The following is a 13217-nucleotide window of genomic DNA, read 5'->3' as shown; positions in this document are numbered from 1 at the left end:
CAAAGAAAAGTCATCATCACAACATGTCCATGTTATACTTGATGCAAAACCTATTTGCTACGTTGTCTCATCATCGCACCATTAGTTCAAATGCCCACTACATGGTGCTGTTTAAAAACCCAAGCGGCGCCTCTCAAATGGATCACTTGGCCAGACAAATCTTTCCAGGACAGACTGGCTTCCTTCGGGAAGCCTACGAGGATGGCTCCTTTTTCCTGTCTGTTTCTTGACTTGAAACCTAGCATGGCCAAAGAGCACCGTGTCTGTACCCATCTCTTTCGTAACCCTACCAACCTTTACATTCCCAAGTGAAAACAAATAAATAGAGCATGTCATGCCCCACACGGTTCAGTTGCCCGCAAGTGTCCCTCGAGTGTCCCTCAAATGTTCCTCAAGTGTGCCTCGAGTGTCCCTCAAGTGTCCCTCTGTACCCCTCGGTTATAAAAGTATGGTTCTAAGTTGTTTTATCAGTTGAGTTAGAACCGCTGAGGTGCCAAAACATGGGCCGTGTCTAGAAAGATTGCCCTGTGCCTGCTTGTACTGCAAAACAACTTTCAAAAAAGATGCCAGTGTTCCCTTTAGGGACAGAGAGCAGCAGTATAACAACAGACCTTGATGTTTCAAGACAAAGCAACGGCCAAACTACGACCTTTAGACGCAGCTGGAACCCCCAGGACTTCAACCCCATGGCTGGGAAGGGACTCGAACCCCCACCAGGGATGCGGTACTCAGGGGGGAGACTCCCCTAGCTCAACGTAAGTATGGTTTACTTACTTTAATCACACTCGTGTTCGTCCCGCGTAGAGGTCGGACTCATTCTTATGAATGCGACCTCTATGCAGGATAAACACGAGTGTGACTCAGTCACAAGCCGGTTGTAGAGGAGTGGCTTATGTTTTGTTTCATTGTTTCAGAACCCAGTGTCGAAGCCATTATGAATGAAGTGCTGCAAACGGTTCCCAAAATGCTACAAGCTATGGCCAAGCAGTTGATGGCGTGTATTCAAGCCCACCCCGACTTGGGCTGGAATGGGAAGGGGACAATTTGTCGGGGCAGGGGAACCCATGCCTGGGACTCGCATGGTGGATCTCATCAATGATCTTGTTCGACAACGTACCAAAACAGACCCTGCACGGGTTGGAATATTCTGGGTCAGTATCTCGCTTCGAGCAACGTACCACATGAACTGATTGGCAACCTTCAACGTTGGTTCAGGACGATGAAAACCAAAGGGTCATCCACCCATCCTGTCACCCCCGTGAAGAGCAACACCCACCAGCAATCCAACATTCCTCTGGAACCCAAGAAAAAGAAATAAGCTGTAGCAGCAACTACACCAGCAACAACAACAGAAGCAACAGAGACCCAATACTCCTCTCTCAACCGGGTTCGTCAGTGGATTCACTTTAAATAAAAGGGAGCAGAGAGTGATGTCAGCGACAAAGAGAAACAACAACAACACAGTGTCCTCTTGGTCTCCTGCATGGACACGATGGCTCCACAACACCTATTACGATCCCAAACACCGTGCAGGCTATTGAGGGTGTCTTGCCTTGTGAGGTGAGGTGAGGTGAAATTGGGTTTAACGTCGTGCTTGAGAATATTTTGCTCCTATGACGACGTGCATGCGTGTGTATGTGTATGTGTGGCTGCTTGTACTAGCCCAGACTTAAGCTGGTTTTATAGTGCTAGTCCACTGAGATACCACGCCGCAGTGAAGCTTGAATACCCCACTCAGACACATTATACTGACTCCCGAGCTGACCAGTCCTTGTTGTACCCATTCATGCCGAGCGCCAGGCAGGGACCAACAAGTACCATATTTTAACGTCTTTTGGTTTGATGCGGACGGGGATCGAACCCACGACCTTCCGCTCTCGGCTCGCCTTGTGGCAAGCAGCAGCAACATGACGCCAAAGCTGGGTCAAAACCCGCATGGTATGTTGAACACTTTCCATCCTCAAGACGATGTGAACATTAGCTCTCAAAATAGGACTCAAGATTCTGCCGGGATTAGTGGAGGGTATCTGTTCCAGACACCAAAGTGTAGGGGACAGTTTGAAACATCATGAGACCTTACTCCCCACCTTGCGACAACACTCTCCAGGATCACCAGCCTGCAAAAGAAAACGGATTCACCAAGAAACGTAAAGCTTTGTTTCGAGAGAAGACGTCATTTGGCTACAAGTCGTCAGACAGTGCAGACGTAAAAGCATCAACATGAGTGCATTTGACGTCCCCGATAAGGAATAGGTGTCTCAAAAGATCAGACACAAGAAGTTGTCTCTGGATATTCATTCATCCCCATGGAGACAATCTGTGGATATTCCTTCCTCCGTCATCACCATGGAGACAACCTAGATACACCTTGAAGAATCCTACTCACCCAGAGTATGCTCTGTTTCAGCAACGTGTGAGGTCGGTTCGAACATGGCTTAAACAGATGGCACAGATGCCTTATGACATGGTCCATGGTTGGCTATTTCTATCATGGACGTGGTGATAGTGTGATCTGTTATTGCTGTGGGGTGAAACTTCATCAATGGGAAGCCACAGACCAACCCTGGCGAGAACACCTGAAGCATGTCAAAGTCCCTTGTGAATACTTGTGCATGTTTTGTCCTGGGGAAAGTGTCAATGACAACTACAGACAACTGGTGGCTGAAGAAGAATGCAAAAGAAGAGTAACGTGCTTTGAACACAGTACACCACCAACCATCACCACCACCTGTAGTTTTTGGGGTCGAGATGTCCCTGATCAAGCACCATAAAGGACCGTCCAGATAGAAAAGGACTTCAGTTCAACACCAACCACGGAACGGTGAAGACCTGTTGTCCAGACATGTCGTGCAGACCTGTTGTTCAGACCTGTTGTTCAGATCACCTGTCAAGGTGATGCGCTGGGATGCTTGCGAATGTTCCAAGGCACAAGTAGATCTCTTTTCTGTGCCCCTTGTGGTGACCTCGGTCCAAGAAGGTCAGTGGATTCGATACTCTCCTCTTACACCCCCTTCGGTCGTGGGTCCCCTGTGGATGCCTACATCGATTTTAGCCAGTGCTACCTCCGCATCTGTCTCAAAATCAAGAATACAGATGGTACGAATACAACTCATGATGGCGATGGGGCACTCGCCGTGTCCACGGTGAACAACATGATGCATTCCCTCTTTCGTGAAGTGCGTGTGCAAGTGGGACACAACCAGCTGGAAACTATTCCTTCCATGGGTACCTCTCCCTACCGAGCCTATTTTGAAACGTTACTGAGTTATCGGAAGGCATCCAAAGGGACCCATCTCCAGTGCCCAGGGTGGTAAACAGATGAAGCTGGAAAAATGGATCACTTTAATGCTGTCACCGAGAATGCCAACACAGGACTTCTCGCACGATGACGGGTCATTCTGCCCACCCGAGAAGTGGAACTGACAGGGCGCCTCCACTGTGACCTGTTTCTCCAAGATCGGTACCTGGTGGATGGAGTCCCCATGAAACTAGAACTGATTCGCAGCCCGAGCGATTTCTACTTGATGAGTGCAGGAGATACCGAGTGTTGATTTGTACAGCCAAATATCCTTTGACCCCAGTCCAAAAGTCACAGCCCATGACATTCCAGGAGGAGGACGCGATTTCCACAAAGATCAACTGATCTGCCCAGCTGCCCAAACGGGTGGTGTTTGGATTGGTGGACAATGATGCTTTTGCTGGCAGCACGGAAAAGAATCCCTTCCACTTCAAGCACAACAACGTGACCAGCCTCAAGCTGAAACTCAATTGGCAGGAAGTGCATGGCACTGAAATCAAAAGTGACTTTCAGAACAACAGTGCCTTGCTCAAACAGTTGTACATGAACCTGTTCTGCAACACGGGTCACCTGCACCCTGGACGAGTTTAGGAACGGATTCACTGTGTGGGTGGTGGATCTGATGGCGGATCTGGGAGCAGATGAAGGGTATAACTACCCACGACAGACGAGCAAGTTGGGACGTGAACTTCAGTTTGCAGAACCGCTACAACCTACCGTCACGCTCGTCTGCTACGAGGAATACGAAAGCGTTCTGGAAATTGATCGGTTCCGCAATGCTCTGATGGTCTAAGGATGGACGACACTGGCTTGACGACCAAACACTTGAATGCCTACGTACAACAGGATCCCCTGCTGCGACCCCTCTACCAAGGTACCTTTGCCAGAGATCACTTTGCAACAACCATGCTGTGTGAACAACAGGGACGATATCCTAAAGCCTACATTGTCAACACGGACCCCAGTCATCTCCTAGGACAACACTGGGTGTGCGTGTATCGTCCAGCACCGGGTGTCTTTGACTACTTTGATAGTTATGGAGTGAATATCAACCAACAGCATCCAGACTTTCGGAATGCCATGACCTTCACCGGATGGCTCCAACAACAGTGGAATTGCCATCACTTCAACCCTGGTTCAGTGCCTCTTGTGGGTGTACTGTTTGTATGTACTGGCGGCTCATCGTCCCCATGGATGGTATTTTGATGAAGTGATGGAACAGTTTCATCCCTACAATACCCTCGTCAATGAAGAACATGTAAGACGTTGGTTTCAACCGGCATGCCTGATAGACAACGACGATGCCCATGATCCACAACCCTGCCAAAGGACACAACCTTATCGTTCTAATGTTATGATGTTCAAGACCTGTTACAGTTCATACAGTTGGGAAACAAAAAGATCAGGGACGCCCCTAATCCTGCATCTTTTGTCAAAGTGTTCTTGTTAGCGGGGAAAATAAACATTGAAAAAATGTCAACCTATTGTTATTATTATTGTTGTTTGCATTAGATGTTGCATTCTTTTGAGAGAGATGGGTGGTCCTGAAAAGGGCCGTTGTAGAGTGAGGGTGTACCTCACAGGGACCACAACTGGATCATACATTGACATGGGTGAATGCCCAGCTTTCGTTTTACTGTGCACTTGCTCCCATGGGTCAAACGCCTGATATAAGTGTCTTTCAGTATGTTGCCACAGTAGACACACTGAAATGTACCATTATACTCTATTGTTCCATTGGCGCAGACAGGTAGACAACCATGACATCGGTGACACTGCCATGCTGTCGAGGGTGGTGATGCTGTCTCCAAGGAAATCAATTCATACTCCCAGTTTTCTTCCATGATGTTGGTTGTAACACAGCTTCTGTCACACCCCTTATTATATAGGAGAGCTCACCCAATCAAAGGTCATGGCGCCACCACCTCACGGCCGACCATGACGTCACTGCTGCCACGTCACCACCCTCACGCGCGACCATGACGTCATCAGTGGCATGTCATCGACGACACGTCCTCGGTGTCTTATCGCCTATATAAACTCCAGAATTTGTAAGTGAGGGCTATCTCGATGCAACATCAGCATGGACACAAGAAGAGTCGAAGTCATCCGTCCAAAACCCTATAGCAAAAAACTGCGTCAATAAGCAATGTCTACGATGTAGTCCAAGCCTGCAAATGAAGACTGGTATCAAGATGGAAGAGGGTACAACAGCAGCAGAACCGGTACTGATAACGACAACGGCAGCCAAAGCAGCGACAGCCACACCACCAACAACAACAATGGGAGCAGAAGCAGCAGCAGCCACACCACCAACAACAACGGCAGCAGAAACGACAGCCACACCACCGCACACATCTGAAAGCCTACCAAAATGGTCATCAAAACGGTGATCCATTATATGTCATATCTGCTTCAAGCCTTTCCCTCCAATCGATTTGATGTGGTACCGGGAGCTCCCCTTTTACATTTGCATATACTGTGGTGAAGGCAATCAGGAAGGGAGCACAACAACTGCACGACGATGTATGCCAAGGAAAATTTATTTTCCGGGGTCTCGATCTGCTATGCTGGTGTTAACATGCCTCACTATCTCAACGGCCCTTTTCAAGGTCACTCATCTCGCTCAAAAGAAAGCTTTAACAACACTTATCTATGCACGCCATCGTCCTCACCACTTTCCCTCCCTCCCCTCCCCTTCCGTCCCTCCCCTCCCTTCCCGTCCCTCCCCTCCCTTCCCGTCCCTCCCCTCCCTTCCCGTCCCTCCCCTCCCCTTCCCGTCCCTTTCGTCAGTCACCCATCTTGAAACACGTCCACTCTCGCGAGGTCCCACATGATTCCGCGAGATCCCACGAGATCCCACCGGATATGCCGCCATCTTGAATGTAGCGTCCATCTTGACCCGAATGTGACGTCATCTTGGCCCGGATGTGACGTCAGTGCTGTACACAGCGTTCAGGTAATCGCCGTTGGTCAGATGAGTCTGACTTCATCCAGCACAGCCAGACTTCAGAACAGATTTGATAGGGATCCAGTGTGGTGTTGCGTGGCATCTCTATGTGACTGAGCTAGACTCTAATCCCGGACTGAGCTACTCTACTCTGTGCAAGGAAGAGTCTCTGAAAAGTGCTATGGGAACGAAATACTGACACCCTTGTCGCGTTTGCGAGGCGTTTCTGTCATGTTTTATCTTTCAGGACGACAAAGCTCATGATCACCGTGCAAGCGCTCCAGCACAACAACCACATCTGTACCTCCATTGAAGACGTGTTGGACGCGGCACGGGGACGTCTGCGCTGATGACGTTAGCTGAAACTGACCAATAATGGCACACACACACACCCAAAGCACATCTGAAAGATTAATACGCAGCATGCCTCTCCAATTTGCTGTAACTTGGACAAATGGTGCTGGTATAACGCACGACCGATCGCAATACGACAAATGTAAAAGTTGACACTATTGCACAACATACACGTTGGTTTCATAATAACTATTGCAATACTTCACGACCGGTTGGAGGTGTTCCCAATTCATTCATCATTGTCCTACATGCATAAGTCCCTTGTGTACCTGTACCTAAATGTGAAATCCAAACTATTAAGAGAAAAATATTGTGCACTAAAGAATGATTAGAGAACAATATGGTGAGGGAGTGAGTTCAGTTTTACGCCGCATTCAGCAATGTTTCAGCAATATTGCGGCGGTCTGTAAAAATAGAGTCTGGACCAGACAATCCAGTGATCAACAGCATGTGCATCGATCTGCACAAATGGGAACCGATTACATGTGTCAACTAAGTCTGCGATCCTGACCATCCGATCACGTCAGTTGCCTCTTATTTGTGCATGGTAGTGTATATTTAACATATACCATTATACACATTTATCAGCCACCTCTTGTCTATTTAATGTGCAACTCTTCTTAATAAGTGTTCTGAACATGTAAATGAACAATTCATGTTTATTTTAATACACAGTGATAAATCTGACGTTAATGTCAATGATTCGAACAAGACTGTGCGATTATAGTGTAAATAGGAAAAAACAGGACACGGTCACAAATGCCACGCGTAATGAGTCAGTGTCTGGCTGTAACGTGTGTAAATTCAGAGCTGTCAAATGAACATGTGCATAATGGTCGTTATCGTAAATTATAGTCTTCTACTTTAAAATCACTTTTGTTTGTTTGTTTGCTGTTTAACTCCGCACTCGAAAATATTCCAGTTATATGGCGGCGGTCTGTAACTAATCAAATCTGGAACAGACAATCCTGTGCTCAAGAACATGAGCTTTGATCTACACAACTTGGATACAATGACATGTATCATCCTAGTGACCACCCGATCCCGTTAGTCGCCATCTTCATGGATGTCTAATACAGAGGATGCATAAAGCTGGCATACTTTATGCCACCATTAACGACATTAGCCGAATGCACTGGATTTTCTTAAGTTAATTCCAAGCCCACATCTTCAATCACAAGGGATAAATATACTGAGTCAAAAAAGAAGCTTCACATTCTTTCTCCAGGGCACTATAAAAGAACAAGGGGTGGTAAGATGGTTAAATTGTTATATTTATCATTGCTGAGATCTGTGTGATGTACTCGATACACTTAAAGTGCCATAATCAGTTCCATTAGTTCCACCGCCGTCCCAAAACATGGGTATACAGAATGTCAAGTCACAAGAATAAAAATGCGAAATTTCTCAGTTCAATATCATGTATGGCCGGCCCGCGCATTCACCACTGCCAAACACCGTCTCCTCATCGACTGCCTGATGCTTGTGAACACGTGGTTGGAGATGCTGCGCCATTGCTCTTGCAAGGCAGCGCCAAGTTCCTGCAAATTCTGAGGTTAGTTCCTAAGACCACGAAGCCTTCTCCCAAGTGCATTCCAAACGTGCTCTATTGGATTAAGGTCGATGGCCAGTCCATGACGTTGATTCCAGCGTTTTGAAGGAAATTTCGTGTCAACATCGCGGTATGCGGCCGAGCATTATCATGCTGGAACTGTAGACCTGGGCCATGAGCCGCCATGAAAGGAACGAGTTCCGGGGTGAGCACCTGGTCGCGGTAAGCAGCAGCTGTGAGGTTTCCACGGATGATCAGAAGTCGGGAACGGTTGTTCCCACAGAAAGCACCCCTCACCATGCAACTTCCGCCCCCGAATATGTCGACTTCCTGTACATAACATTGGTCATACCGTTCACAACGTCGTCTCCAGACTCTATGCCTGCCGTCCGCGAAACTGAGGGTAAACCTGGATTCATCGCTAAAGACGACTCGATTCCAGTCTCTCTGGGTCCATCGGAGGTGACGTTGGGCCCACAGCAGACGTTGACGTTGATGAAACGGCGTCAATATTGGCCCACGATGTGGACGTCGAGAATGGAGATTGGCAGCCCACAACCGGTTTTGGATGGTCTGTGAGGACAGTCGACCTCTAAACATCTCAGCCCTGGTTCGTGTAGCCGGTAGAAATCTGTCACGTAGGTGACGTAGGACGATTTGACGGTGTTCTGCTCGTGATGTCACACGTGGACGACCTGACCTTGGGCGATCAGAAGTGGTGCCAGTTTGTTGTAGGCGACCTCGCAAGTCATACACAGTACGACGGCTGCAACCCATTGCTCTGGCGACGTCAATTACTGATCTTCCCGCTTGCAACATGCCAACGGCACGTTCACGTTGCACGTTTGACAATCCTGGCATTTCAAGTACCGTTAGAACTGTGGTTAAAAAGTGTCTTTTTCTTGAGGCCAATGCAAACACGTGCATATGAAGAAAACTTCGATGCGAAGATCACGTGATCGACTGCACGTGCAAAACCTGATTTGGCACTAACGTCATTTGCACGACGAATGGATGGATTTGAGTGGGTTTTGCTAACGCGTTTCTAGAGCCGAAAGATAGGGATCCCATTTCGGATATATAGATGTATCATCAGAGAAAAATTATTCATTATTTTTCAAATTACATTTTGTGAAGTTTCGTTTTGAGTCAGTATATTATAGTGTCAAAACAGTATAGGACTTTTGTAATAACATTAAATCTCATTTTATCTTAGATATTTTAAAAGAAATAGATTTAATTCATAGTGATATTATATAATTTGGTAGGATATAATAATTAACAGAAATTGATTATGGCTGTGTCCTTGACGGGGGTTGAAGAACCGTAAAGTTAATGTCCCCCTGAGAGGATACGTAAGTCCCATTTATTTGTAACACAGATGACAATTAATATATCAACTGAGTGAGGAGAGACGTTGTAAGTGTTTGACTGTCGGAAGTACTATATCATAAAGTCTAAAGAGAATCTAAAGAGCCCCGATTATCGGAAGCGATTCAATAATAAATACCATTAGTACTATTTCAGCCATATCGTGACTATAAAATGTAAACATACATAATAAGTACATTTATTACCTGCGAGGGCGAACATATCGGGGTTAATATTTTTCATACGATGCCCTAGGGCAAAATATCACTTTGTCATGGTGACGCGATGTTATGAACAATGCTATGACGTCACGTTTCTTCTGTGACGTTGCGTTCTACATGCGGCGACGGCGGTAGCCAGCCTATGTTTGAAAGTAGATTTGGGTTTATTTTCATCAATTTGACGACTTCGGTAATAAACTGAATATCATATTCGTGCCCATATCATACTATGTTTACGACACTCGTGCGTAAATATCGGGATATCCCTCGTTCTCGCTCGGGAAATACCAACAGTCAGGCACTCGTGTCGTAAGCATATGACATGGGCCCTCATATAATATCCTCTATATAGATACGTTGTGTGTACTATAGAATCCTGCCATCGAAGGACAGTATAATAACTAGGCTATCATAGATATTTTTACAATCAGTCTACGTCATGAGATACATCGTGTCCTCCCAAACAAAACCTACTTTTCTGAAGCCCGTGCATGTCCACAACATGAAATCAAATGTTAACATTGAAAATATAGGCGTGCACTACATGTTTTTTATCATATTTATGGAGGTAACCGAGAATCGCGATTTCAAAAATCATTTTTGACCCAAGGAAAACGATCCAATGATGGCTAAAACATCTTCAAATGTCTTATGATCGTATATGAGATGAAAGCTGAAGGGGAGATAATGATGTCACTTCCATCTGAATATTGAAACGTTTAGCTGATGTTAATCTACAGTCATTCGAGAAACTCGAGTTATTCCGTGACAAGCCGAATGCTATTCGTCACCCTCTAGAAGGATTACATATCGATGTATAAAAACCAGAACTACTTCTAACAAAACCGACAACTACCAATAGTAATACACGTCCCAGAAACACTCGCACATTGACGTTTATAAATAATTCAACCTATTTGAAAAAGTACTACTGATAAGACAAACATGAATATTTGGTTGAAAACATATTCTATTCAACATTTCTCTGCTGCTTGTTATATTTCCAAAATATTGTTATATTGCCCAATTTTATAAATATGGTTTTAAAGTCTTTAAAGAAGAAATTATGTCAAATTAACCTCTTCAAATTTAACAGACCTTCACGAATCTCAAATGTTTCCTGAATAGTCAGACTGAGTTATATTAATAGTCCACATACAGGTTCACATTTGTCACAGCAAGATAAATTATAAGTATCCAGTTTGGCTGGCTAAAGCGTTTAGCTTTGAATCCCTGGAATTTCCGTTCAGACTCGATTAATGACAGATCGCCGTTATTTTGAGCAGTATACCTGAGAGCAGCGTTTAACAACAAACCAGAAAAGTACGAAAAACATATCTTTACCCGCTTGTATGTTTCAGTTATATCAGTGGCCCAATTGAGTGCTGCTCCTGGTGGGATTGTGGGTGGTGAGTAGAACATTATTGGGGACACCCATCTGCCCCTTTAATCCCCAGAGACACTATACAGACGATACTCCACGTGTATCCGTGAACTACACAATACATCGGACAGGTACTGAGTAATGATATTGCCTGGTTCACTAAGCCGCATAACTGTGGATCCCTCCGCATGTGGTTTGAACACCATGGTGGGATACTGTGAGGAAATCCTCTGCATATACATCCTGACTAGATGTTAAGTACGCAGTTTGATGTCGAGGACATGTTATCTAGGGAAGACCCTTTATTTGTATACTGCTACACATATTCATGATCACACTTGGGTATAAGGCATCAGTACGTGTGCTGATGCAGGTTTGTTTGTGTTTCAGGGTCCTACATCAGTCCTGGTGGTGAGTACGACAGTCCAACAACACTGAGTCAAAGTGTGTAAAGAAAAGCGACAAGATATCACTAATATGTCTTTATGAGCATCTACCTACGCAAGGAGGGGGTTATGACATGCATCCATTAAGTCACTGGGCTTGAAAAGCATTTGTTCCTGAGGACAAGGATGGCGCAGGATCGCTTCACGTTACAACATTTAGTTTAAACAAATACATTCATTTATCCAGCTTAGTGAAGCCCCATGCAGGGATGTATTAGAATGTTACACTGGAGTGGAGGAGCGGTATGTCCACTTTGAACCAATGGCAGAAGCACCGATCGTTGGGAGCCAATATTTATTTTAATTTTGTAAAACGGATGGTATGCAGATATTATGCTGGTTGTCTTGAATCATTTAATACTCGACAGTGTTAGGGTTACGTTTCTTTGGCATTTAACTGTGAAACTGCTCTCATCACAATATGGCTGAAATACTTCCGATGCAATAACAAGTTTGACTCACTCACGCATTCACTCTTAGTTAAATCCAAAGGTTTTTCACTTTCTGGGCTCACCAGTGGATATGACTTAACACGTGGAGTTTGGGCATGTCTCCGTTCAAAATAACACAGCTCAAGATGTCTTTTTACATTTTGATAATCCATCATAAATGGATATAATATATCCCCTATGTCGGCTTTACATTGGACGCTGATTCAACAACTATTTGAGAACATGTATGCAGACCATTTCCAATCATCCATTTTACGCGAAATGTGTAATGAGTGAGTATGGTTTTACGCCGCTTTAAGCAATATTCAAGCAATATCAAGACGGGGTACCAATGGGCTTCGCACATTGTACCCAATGGATATCCATGGATACAAGGGATTAAGGCCCGTTACTGGCGTTCCCACCATGATATTGTTTGAATATTGCTAAACACTAAACTCACTCACTGGTATTAACGAATAAGCCGATGTTCCTGACTGCACTGTTGCTTATCATATAGGACTGGACGCACGTAAATTATCCCCCTTACTGTTGAAAGCGGTGTAAAACCAAATTCTCCCTTTACTCTTCACTCACTCACTCTTCACATTCTCTTTATATTCAGGAAGTCCTCTCGTGCAGCAGCCAGGTGGACAAAGTGTGATGTTGACAGGCCCTTCTGGAATAGTTGTCCGTGGTCTGGGGCTACAGAAATGACGCCGAGGAAGAACTCCGGAGATGCTGACATCAAGAGAATGAAATAATAAACACTCTTGTTCCATGAAAACATTTCCTTCTTCTTCTTTTCGCGATACGATGTTTATAGTCCGTTTGGCTCAATAGCGGACCGATGAATTGCAATCTAACTCAAAAACTAATAAACATAAAATACTCAATGAAACGCTGATCATAATTGAAACATCATACCAACTCTATGATTTATTTGCAGAATTTTTGTCCCCTATATAAAAAAGTTGTTAAACAATCTATCACTAAAATATTGACACAGTTCACTGTTTGTTACGAGGGAGGAGTGCAGAGAAAGGGACAGCCAGGTGTTCGAGAAGCACGTTCACAGACAAAGTTATTTATTCATTAACCTGTGCTGTGCCGTCTCCATACGTTCTCGAAAGTGGAAATCGGTAGAGTACTATGTGTGAAACCAGCACACTACAGGGAATGAACTGTAATTAACAATTGTATTCATAGA

At 45.0% G+C, this 13217-nt stretch overlaps 1 protein-coding gene across 1 annotated transcript in view; it reads left to right on the top strand.

The window, feature by feature from the left end:
- LOC124262477 overlaps window positions 1-12771 on the top strand; it is a 41587-nt gene extending 28816 nt beyond the window's left edge. The window contains exons 3-5 of the mRNA XM_046696982.1: window positions 11108-11155; window positions 11521-11541; window positions 12633-12771. Of these exons, the coding sequence (XP_046552938.1) occupies window positions 11108-11155; window positions 11521-11541; window positions 12633-12771 (208 nt within the window). The remainder of the gene's footprint in view (window positions 1-11107; window positions 11156-11520; window positions 11542-12632) is intronic.
- Window positions 12772-13217: the final 446 nt, after the last annotated feature.

The sequence above is a fragment of the Haliotis rubra genome, unplaced genomic scaffold (assembly GCF_003918875.1).
Source record: "Haliotis rubra isolate DU_JTF1 unplaced genomic scaffold, ASM391887v1 Scf84, whole genome shotgun sequence".
In the NCBI taxonomy this organism is placed as follows: Eukaryota; Metazoa; Mollusca; class Gastropoda; order Lepetellida; family Haliotidae; genus Haliotis; species Haliotis rubra.
This window is presented reverse-complemented; position numbering and strand designations above follow the sequence as displayed.